The sequence below is a fragment of the Cebus imitator genome, unplaced genomic scaffold (genome assembly GCF_001604975.1).
Source record: "Cebus imitator isolate Cc_AM_T3 unplaced genomic scaffold, Cebus_imitator-1.0 Scaffold82, whole genome shotgun sequence".
Classification (NCBI taxonomy): domain Eukaryota; kingdom Metazoa; phylum Chordata; class Mammalia; order Primates; family Cebidae; genus Cebus; species Cebus imitator.
In genome coordinates, this window is record NW_016107397.1 from 996394 (window position 1) to 1007340 (window position 10947).

The 10947-nt window shown below is 49.3% G+C and overlaps 1 protein-coding gene across 1 annotated transcript in view; it reads right to left on the reverse strand.

Annotated features, from left to right (window-relative positions):
- Positions 1-10947, reverse strand: part of HIP1 (huntingtin interacting protein 1) — a 209141-nt gene that overhangs the window by 58925 nt on the left and 139269 nt on the right. The window contains exons 2-4 of the mRNA XM_017533376.2: positions 10269-10332; positions 3359-3501; positions 3045-3101 (exon numbers count right to left, since the gene is read on the reverse strand). Coding sequence (XP_017388865.1) covers positions 3045-3101; positions 3359-3501; positions 10269-10332 — 264 coding nt within the window. The remainder of the gene's footprint in view (positions 1-3044; positions 3102-3358; positions 3502-10268; positions 10333-10947) is intronic.

Below are 10947 nucleotides of genomic sequence, written 5' to 3' on the forward strand. Positions count from 1 at the left end.
AAAAAAAAAAAAAAAAAAAAAAAAAAAGATCTGAGAAGGAAAAGATAGAATGGAACGCCGGCACTGTCTCAAGTGACAATGAGACATTTTCACAACGAATAAAAGACACTAAGCCACCATCCAAAAAATCCAAAATAAATTCATTCCTAGACACATTCTAAGATCTTAAAATCCCCAGATAGAAAACACATATTAGCTTCAAAGGAGCAATAGTATCTCACACCTGACTCCATGAAAATAATCAAAGGCAGAAGTCAGCGGAAAGATACCTTGAATAATATCCTCTATGTGCTAAGGGAAAATAACTGTCACCCAAAAACCTAAACCCAGAGAAAATACCTCCTATAAGTGAGGTTGAAATAATGACATTCTCAGTTGGGTGCAGTGGCTCATGCCTATAATCCCAGCACTTTGTGAGGCCAAGGCGGGCAGATCACCTGAAGTAAGGAGTTCAAGACCAGCCTGGCCAACATGGCGAAACCCTATTCACTACTAAAAATACAAAAGTTAGCCAGTCATGATGGTGGGCGCCTGTAATCCCAGCTACTTGGGGATTATAACCTCCGTCTCCCAGGTTCAAGTGATTCTCCTGCCTCAGCCTTCGAGTAGCTGGCAGAGGTTGCAGTGAGCTGAGATTGTGCCAGTGCCTGGGCAACAGAGCGAGACTCTGTCTCCAAAAATAAATAAATAAACATAATAATAATAATAAAAATGACATTCTCAAACAAGCAAACAGTGTTAGCCACCAGTAGACTGTCATTACGGAAGTTCTAAAAGAAATAATTCAGGCAGAAAGAAAGTGTTTTCAGATGGAAGCTCTGTAGATAACACTGAATAAAACAAGTAAAATAAAACAATAAGTTACAGGGTTTAAAGATAAACAACCAAAACCAAAATACATGGTTATACTAACATATAAATTGAAGGACTGAATGGAACTAAAATATTATAAAGTATTTGTGTTATACAGAAAACAAAGATATGAAAGGCAGACCTAGGTAAACCAAGCAAGCATTTTGTAATTATTAGAGAACATACCAAAAACAAAAAAGTAGATTTGTTTTTTAACCTACCAAATAGTAATGAGGAAAAAAACAGAATAAGAAAAAAAACACCCAGCCCATCCAAAAGAAGGCAAGGAATGAAAGAAATAGAAGCAGAGCAGACAGGACAAATAGCATAAAATAAAATGGGAGAAAGATAAATCTAAACATATCATGTATCATAATAAATGTAAATGGACTAAATGACCAGTTAAAAGACAAAGACTATCATTCTGGAAAAAAAAAAAAAATGACACAAAATCCAACCAAATGTTATTTATAAATGTTATTTCTAAAATATAAAAATACAGGAATGCTTAAAGTAAAAAGATGGAGAAATATATACCAGGCAAATTCTAACAAAAAGGAAAATTACCTAAGCTTTACATGTTACAGGGAAAGTTTTCTAGCACACGGTTGGGCAATCTGGGAACAACTCTCAACTTTGTTCTGGTACTAGTATTGTGACTTTAGGACAAGCTGCTTCCCTTTCTGGGCCTGTGTTTCCTCACCTGTGATAGGTAGATAGGACTACACAGTTGCTAACATTTTATAAGTGCAGACAGATACAGGTAAGACTGTGCAAAAAGGCCAAATAGTAGTTCTCAACTGGTAGAGGCAGAAGAACATATCAGAGTCAACAAAGGAGACTTTTTTTTCTTTTTGAGATAGAGTCTTGTTCTGTCGCCCAAGCTGAAGTGCAGTGGCCCAATCTCAGCTCACTGCAACCTCCGCCTCACAGGTTCAAGTGATCCTCCTGCCTCTCGAGTAGCTGGGATTACAGGCACACACCACCATGCCTGGCTAATTTTCGTATTTTTAGTAGAGACAGGGTTTTACTATGTTGGCCAAGCTGGTCTCAAACTCCTGACCTCAGGTTATCTGCCTGCCTCAGCCTCCTAAAGTGCTAGGATTACAGGCATGAGCCACTGCACCTGGCCAAGGGAGAGTCTTCAAAATGCAGATTATCCCTCTCTATATACACATCCATGGACATCGGAATATGGGGTGATTGGGGTGTGTGTATAGAAATGCTCGTTTCCTTTGACTGTGATATTGCCACCTACCTCCTCCCTCATCCTAAAGCATTGAGAATCCCTAAACAGGAAAGAAAAATCTCTGGCATTAAGAATTGGGTATGCTTCTTGCTGCCATGTCTTGTAAAAAAAAAAAAGAAGAAAAAAAAAAAGAATTGGGTATGCTTGGTCGAGAGAGATGGCTCATGCCTGTAATCCCAGCACTTTGGAAGGCCGAGGTGGGTGGACCACGAGGTCAGGAGATGGAGACCATCCTGGCCAATATGGTGAAACCCTGTCTTTACTAAAAATACAAAAATTAGCTGGGCATGGTGGCAGACACCTGTAATCCCAGCTGCTCAGGAAGCTGAGGCAGGAGAATTGCTTGAACCTGGGAGGTGAAGGTTGCAGTGAGCTAAGATCGTGCCACTGCACTGCAGCCTGGGTGACAAAGCAAGACTTTGTCTCAAAAAAAAGAATTGGGTATGCTAATTCTAATTCTCAATGCACTGTGACTCCAAAGGGACCAGTGGAAGAAGAGAAGCAGGAACTGTGGGCTGGGCACAGTGGCTCATGTGTGTGATCCCAGCATTTTGGGAGGCTGAGGTGGGAGGATTGCTTGAGGCCAAGAGTTCAAGACCAGCCTGGGCAGCATAGCAAGACCCTGTCTCTACCAAACAAGAAAGAAAGGAAAAAAAAGCAGGAACCATGGCAGTGTAACTATTGCTGAGGAATCCCAATGCTTGGACAGCTTTGTGACATGAGTTTCCATTGGCAGGAGAAGTTCCCAGGCCCTGGAACTTTCCTGAAGACTATGGATGTCATGGTACTCTTTGGGGGCATTCTTAGTCCCTCCCTGATGCTCATGGAGAAATCCTCAACAAGCTGAAGGAGATGAAGTTATTTCATTCTCCAGTCCTTGCTCTGCGGCCTCTGGGGAAGGAGAGGAGGAGTAGGTGGCTCCTGGGTTCATCTTCAAACTCACCCACATCCTGCTCATGTCACTCAGCTCATTTCTGTATCTCAGAGAGTCCTTCAGGACCTGCAGAGGGGAAGGCACAGGCCGTGAGAGAACGGAGAAGGAAGGAGAGACAAAGGGAAGGAGAATGGAGAGAGGCGGAGGTGAGGCTGGGGCGGGAGGACAGGGTGATGGGAGAGAGCTCAGCCACCTCTAATGGGAACCCAAAGGCCAGGAGAAGGGGGCAGTGTGGGAGAGGACAGCGGCCTCTGTGGCCCAGGCGGTCACTTTCCCCACAAGGGCCCCTGGCTCCCTGCCACCGTACAGTCCCAGGAACTCACGTTCGGGTGTCCATCTCGGAGGAGTTTGTGGAACACATGGCAGAACTTCCAGCAGAGCACTGCGTTGCTGGACAGAGGCAGGCGGTTGACGACAGACCAAAAGGTCTGTGCCCCTTTCTCATGGTGGGTGCCCAGTATGCACGGTGAGGGAGGGTTATGGAAAACAACGACATGGGCCCTGCCTCCTGGGAGCCAGTCTGTACCCAGCCACTGCAGGGGGTCAAGCCTGTACCCAGCCACTGCAGGGGACCGAGGCTGCACCCAGCCACTGCAGGGGTTCAAGCCTGCACCCAGCCACTGCAGGAGGTCATGCCTGTACCCAGCCACTGCAGGGGGTCAAGCCCGCACCCAGCCACTGCAGGGGACCGAGGCTGCACCCAGCCACTGCAGGGGACCGAGGCTGCACCCAGTCACTGCAGGGGGTCAAGCCTGTACCCAGTCACTGTAGGGGATCGAGGCTGCACCCAGCCACTGCAGGGGGTCACGCCCGCACCCAGCCACTGCAGGGGGTCACGCCCACACCCAGCCACTGCAGGGGGTCACGCCTGCACCCAGTCACTGCAGGGGATCACACCATACCCAGCCACTGCAGGGGATCACGCCTGCACCCAGTCACTGCAGGGGATCACACCATACCCAGCCACTGCAGGGGATCACGCCCACACCCAGCCACTGCAGGGGATCACACCCACACCCAGTCACTGAAGGGGACGGAGGCTGCACCCAGCCACTGCAGGGGATCATGCCCACACCCAGCCACTGCAGGGGATCACACCCACACTCAGTCACTGAAGGGGACCGAGGCTGCACCCAGCCACTGCAGGGGATCATGCCCACACCCAGCCACTGCAGGGGACCAAGCAGTTGTGCCAGCTGTGGTTGGCAGTGACTTGGAGGGAGTGCCACTCAGATCTAAGTACCATAGAACTGTACGTTCGTTCTGGGAGTTTTAGGGCAGATGGCAATACTTGTTCTAATAAAATCCACTTGATTAGACAATTTCTCAAGATGGAAGTATCTTGAGAGAGAGGTGTGTCTTTTTCTAATTTGCACAAATGCCCTGTAGGCCAGGGTAGTATTGGGTTGCCCTTTCTGTGAGAATGCTGAGTTGGTGATGGGTCCCTTGGGAATAACGACAGCTATTTGTTGTGGTGGTTGAGATGGGGTCTTGCTGTGTCGCCCAGGCTGGAGTGCAGTGGTGTGATCACAGCTCACTGTAGGCTCAAACTCCCGGGTTCAGGCAATCCTCCCACCTCAGCCTCCTAAGTAGCTTGGGCTATAGGCATGCACCACTATGCCTGGCTAAGTTAAATTTTTGTTAGACAGCTTGCTATGTTGCCAAGGCTGGTCTCAAGCTTTTGGCCTCAAGCAATCCTCCCCTTTTGGCCTCTCAAAGTACGGAGGTTGCAGGTATAAACCACTGTGCCTGGCCTTATGACCCCTAACTTTTTAACAATACTTGAACGGCTGGGTGCGGTGGCTCACACCTGTAATCCCAGCACTTTGGGAGGCCGAGGCAGGTGGATCACCTAAGGTCAGGAGTTTGAGACCAGGCTAGCCAACATGGTAAGACCCCGTCTCTACTAAAAACACAAAAAATTAGCTGGGTGTGGTGGCGGGCACCTGTAATCCCAGCTACTCAGGAGGCTGAGGCAGGAGAATTGCTTGAACTTGGGAGGCAGAGGTTGCAGTGAGCTGAGATTGTGCCACTGCACTCTGGGCAACAGAGCAAGACTCCATCTCTATATAAATAAATGTCCATCTGGCCTCACATGATTTTAAGTTCAGCATCCAGATCTCTGTCATTAGTGAGCCCTTTTTGGAGCGAGGAATTTCCCTTGTCTTTTGTAATTGTGTATTTCCACACGATTCAGTAACTGGGCACTATCAACCGTAAGGCCAACTCTGTGCCCGGACCTTTAAGCTTCCCTCAGCAAGGCTCAGGTCTCAAGGGCAGTGTCATTTAGGGCAGAAAGACTTGCCTCAGGTAGGAAACTAAATGACTCACCCAGAGCACACGTTATTTTGGTTGTGAGCTGGACGATACCACATAGTTTCTTTCCTTGATGACATTTTCATTTAGAGAGGGGTGGGCTTGAACAGATATTTGGGTCTGGAAGCTAAAGTCAGCTTTTGGTATAAGAGTGTTTCTTTCTTTTCTTTCTTTCTTTTTCTTTTCTTTCGAGACAGGGTCTTGCTCGGTTGCCCAGGCTAGAGTGCAGAGTGGCACGATCTTCGCTCACTGCAGCCTCCGCCTCCCAGGTTCAAGTGTTTTTCGTGCCTCAGTCTCCCAATAGCTGGGATCACAGGCATCTGCCACCATGCCTGGCTAATTTTTGTGTTTTTAGCAAAGAAGGGGTTTTGCTATGTTGCCCAAGCTGGTCTCGAACTCCTGGCCTCAAGAGATCTGCCCCGCTTGGCCTCCCAAAGTTCTGGGATTACAGGCGTGACCCACCACACCTGGCCTTGGTGTAGGAGTGATTTCTGAAATAATTTTTGGTTCCACCTAAAGTGCAGCCCCTACAGACTGCAGGAAGCAGTGAGGAGAGACTGGCAGCCCCCAGCCTCCCACACTCACTTCTCCCAGCAAACAGGGATTACTTTTCCTGAAAGCAGCCTCCTAAACAGAGCTAGCCAGGCACCCTGGCTTTATTTTATTAAATTTAAATTACTTTTCTTAATTTATTTTTTAAGAGTCTCCTTCTGTTGCCCAGCCTGGAGTGCAGTGGTGAAATCATAGCTCATTGCAGCTTCCAACTCCTGGGCTCAAGTGATCCTCCCTACTCAGCCTCCCAAGTAGCTGGGACTATAGGCATGCACCACCACACTCAACCAATTTCTTATTTTTTGTAGAGAGGGATCTCGCTATGTTGCCCAGGCTGGTCTTGAACTCCTGGGTTTATCTGATCCTCCTGCCTTGGTCTCCCAAAGTGCTGAGATTACAGGTGCAAACCACCGCACCTGGCTGAGACACCCTGACTTTCAAATGGGCAAGGGGACCTTCCTGGCATTCTTTCACATTATAAGCATTTGTATGCCCCAGTTATGTGTCAAAGACTGTAAAATGCATTCAAGGAGAAAAAAGAAAGAAAATAAGAAACATAAGACTCAGTCCCCAGCCCTCAGGAGTGAGTATCAAGGTGGCGGGCCAAACTGTTCAGCATTTGGGCATCTGTCATAAACGTCTAAGCAGCATGTCTGAAGTCAGACTTCCTAATGCTTATTTAGTTTGTATCTAAGGCAGCTGACAAGACTCGATAATACACAAAGGGGCTGAGCGCGGTGGCTCACGCCTGTAATCCCAGCACTTTGGAAGGCCCAGGGGGTGGACTGCTTGAGCTAGCTGGGAGTTCAAGACCAGTCTGCACCACAGCAAGACCCTGTCTCTGTAAAAAATTAGCCAGGCATGATGGTGTGTGCCTATAGTCCCAGCTACTTGGGAGGCTGAGGCGGGAGGATCACTTGAGCCCAGGAGTTAGAGGCTGCAGTGAGCCTCCAACTGATTGTGCCACTGCACTTCAGCCTGGGTGACAGTGTGTGACCCTGCCTCAAAAAAAAAAAAAAGAAAAAAGAAAAAAATCTTAGGGATATCTTTAACTAGGCGTTTAAAACTCCACAGTATGGAGTTGATTTTTCAATGTTTATTCACCATTTAGAAATTGTGAATCAGGGACTAATAGAATGCTAAAGCTGGATTCTTAAATCTTTCAAAAAAAAATTTTTTTTTTGAGACTGAATTTCGCTCTTGTTGTCCAGGCTGGAGTGCAATGGCATGATCTCAGCTCACCACAACTTCTGCCTCCTGGGTTCAAGTGATTCTCTTGCCTCAGCCTCCCAAGTAGCTGGGATTACAGGTGCCCACCACCATGCCCAGCTAATTTTTGAATTTTTAGTAGGATGGGGTTTCACCATGTTGGCCAGGCTGGTCTTGAACTCCCGACCTCAGGTAATCTGCTTGCCTCCACCTTTCAAAGTGCTGGGATTACAGGCATGAACCACCGCACCCGGCCTGAAATCTTTGTCCAACTCTTTGATCGAACAGAAAGTGATGTAAGGCTCATGGAGGCCCCACTCAAGGTCCCAGAGTGAGCCTGAGAGTTCCAGGACCTTGCAGGATCCCTTCCCTCCTCCCAGGAAGCCTCCCTGGCAGTGTGTGACCTGACCTTCCTGCTGTAGGCCTGGCCTCTCTGCCCCCATGTCTTGTCCTGAAGAGCATGCTGCCCAATGACGACTCTCTCCCTTGCGCATATCTTTTGTTTTATTTAAGACGGAGTCTCACTCTATTGCTTAAGCTGGAGTCCAGTGACATGATCTTGGCTCACTGTAACCTCCGCCTCCTGGGTTCAAGCAATTCTCCTGCCTCAGCCTCCTGAGTAGCTGGGACTACAGGCACGCGCCACCACGCCCAGCTAATTTTTTGTATTTTTAGTAGAGACGGGGTTTCACCATGTTGGCCAGGCTGGTCTTGAACTCCCAACCTTGTGATCCACCCACCTCGGCCTCCCGAAGTGCTGGGATTACAGGCGTGAGCCACTGCGCCTAGCCCCTCACTCATATATCAGACTGATCACAAATTATTAGTAGGTCAAGGCTGTGTCATTTCCTCTGAGAAAATCAACTGAGCCATTTAAAATAAAGGCTTTTTCTTGGTTTGGTTTGAATCATTGCAAGGGTACCAAACGTGATAGAAGAAAGCAAGGGGCCTGTGTCTTTCTGGGGGAAAAAAAAGAGTAAGAGCCAGCTAGGCTTGCTGTAGGGATAGACTTCTGGGTTAGCTTAGAGAGGTTCCGCAGCCCCCATCCTAAATCCAGCCAAAGCATCTTCCTGCTAACGGCGAGCTGCTTTCCCTCTACCAAACAGTTCACATGCCGCACTAAGCAATGCTGGGCTTCTCCGGCTATCTAACCTGGAGGGTTGGTCGCCTCCATGGGTTTGGGACAAGCTGCTCTGTCCCGATGGCTTTGGGACACACTGCTCTGGCCTGCCTCGCTGCAGCACAGCCACCAAGAGCCCAGGTGAGGAGGAGCTTCCCATTGCAGACAGAAGTCCAGCCTCCGAGGCTGGGTGCGGTGGCTCATGCCTATGTAATTCCAGCGCTTTGGGAGGTCAAGGCAGGAAGATGGCTTGAGCTCTGGCATTTGAGAACAGCCTGAGCAACACGGTGAAACCCCGTCTCTACCACAAATACCAAAAATTAGCCAGGGGTAGTGATACACACCTGTGGTCCCAGCTACTTGGGAGGTTGAGGCAGGTGGATCGTTTGAGCCTGGGAGGTGGAGGCTGTAGTGAGATCACGCCACTGCACTCCAGCCTGAGCGACAGAACAAGACTCTGTCTCAACAACGACAACAACAACAAAAGAGGCTGGGCGCAGTGGCTCACGCCTGTAATCCACGCACTTTGGGAGGCTGAGGCGGGCGGATCATGAGGTCAAGAGATCAAGACCATCCTGGCCAACATGGTGAAACCCCGTCTCTACTAAAAAATACAAAAATTAGCTGGGCGTGGTGGTGTGTCTGTAATCCCAGCTACTCAGGAGGCTGAGGCAGAAGAATTGCTTGAACCTGGGAAGCAGAGATTGCAGTGAGTGGAGATGGAGCCAGTGCATTCCACCCTGGGCAACAAAGCAAGACTGTCTCCAAAAAAAAAAGTCCGGACTCCGCTTGCCCGGAACTCCTCCTTGCTCTGGCCCAGCACACTGAGAGTTAAAAGCTTAGCCACCCCACTGGCAGCCTCTCTCCTTCAGCCTTTGGGGATTAAGCTCTCCAGCTCCAGGATTCTGCCACTCAAAGGCAGAGCCCTAGGGATTCACCAGCCAGTATGGTCCTGCACCTTTCTACAAAGCCATAGGCTACTCCTATGTGTGTGGGGTTTACCAAAGGGCTCTCAAGTCACCGGTTCCCTAATCCACTTCAAGGCTCTTGTCTTCTGTCCTCTGGTATAGATTGAATCTGTTCATGAAGGTAGAGACCCTGCCTCGGTTTAAGGTCAACCAACCACTGAAGCTAAGACTTTCTTTTTTCAGCCTGGCGTGGTGACTCATGCCTGCAATCCCAGCACTTTAGGAGGCTGAGGTCAGGCGTTCAAGACCAGCCCGGCCAACATGGCAAAACCCTATCCCTACTAAAATTACAAAATTAGCAGGGTGTGGTGGCACACGCCTGTAATCCCAGCTACTCAGGATGCTGAGGCACAAGAATCACTTGAATCCAGGAGGCGGAGGTGGCAGTGAGCTGAGAACATGCCACTCCCCTCCGGCCTGGGAAACAGAGTGAGACTATCTCAAAAAAGAAAAAAAAATACTCTTTTTCTTTCTTTCTTTCTTTCTTTTCTGCTTTCATGCTCAGAAAAGGAGATGATTATTGATTGTCTCTGTGGGCAAAGAGAGGACCTGGAGGGCTTTGATAGCTGGTGAAAGCCCCTCCTGACCCTCAGGAGATCTCTCACCGGAAAGTGACTTTCGAGTGACTTCGACATTCTCCAAAGCTTGAGTCGGCCAGGCGCAGCGGCTCTCCCCTGTAATTCCAGCACTTTGGGATTGCAGAGGAGGGAGGACTGCATGAACCCAGGAGTTGGAGGCTGCCGTGAGCTGTGATTGAGCCCCTGCACTCCAGCCTGGGCAACACAGCAAGACCCCATTTGGAAACAGAAAACAAGGAATGCTTAAGTCCTCAAGGAGAGGAGCAGGATCTTTGGCAAGTTGAAAGGCCTGGGCTCCACGGCCTCCTTGGTCTCTGCCACCCTGAGGTCTGTGCTCTCTGGGAAGCTGCTGTCATCAGAAGCTGAAGGGGCCTGGCTTGCGCAGGGCTGCCTCTTCCTGGAGCTGAGCAAGGGAGCCTGGCCCTGACCTCAGTCCCCACAATTTAACCTCCCTCGTGGTCGGTCTTCCAAGCAACATCCAAAAGGATATTTCTGGCGTGTTTTTCCTTTACAGCCACTTCCTGCGTATTAATGGCCTTATTGATGCTGACAGTCTGAAAAACAAGAAGGGGGAGGGGAAGGAGGATGAGATGAATCAGCCTCTGAGAGTGGCTGAGACCCTCCCAGTTGCCCGCCCCTTTCTACTCCTCCAGGGATCCTACCCCTGCCCCACGGGTGGTCGGTCCCTCTGCAGGCGCCCAGCTGGGGGCAGAGGTGGGGGCCAGCTGGCCGGGCTGTCCTGAGGGAGCGGGCACTGCTGCCTGGCATTGGCTGTGCCCAGCTGCTGCTCCTGCCTGCCACTCACTCCCTTGGCACAACACATGGCAATTAAAGCCCGCACAAAGAGATGCTTTTCAGCCCCCAGGGAAACATTAGTTCTCCCGGGAGCCGGAGGAAGAGGCGCAGAGATCAGGGAGCAACCAGGGAACCACCGTGGCCCAGGACCCCCCAGCTGCCTCTCTCTCCCCTCTAAACCTTACCCAGAGCCTTCCCCAGCTGGCCAGCACTGTCATGGCCACTAAGTCTTTGTTTTCACACACTCTTGGGCATTTTCCAACTCCTAAGCAAATTCCTTGTACTTCCTTAACGACATCAAAGGACATTAAACATTCCCTCTCAATCCTTTTTAAAGTAACTTTTATTCTTTTTTTTTTTTTTTTTTTTTTTTT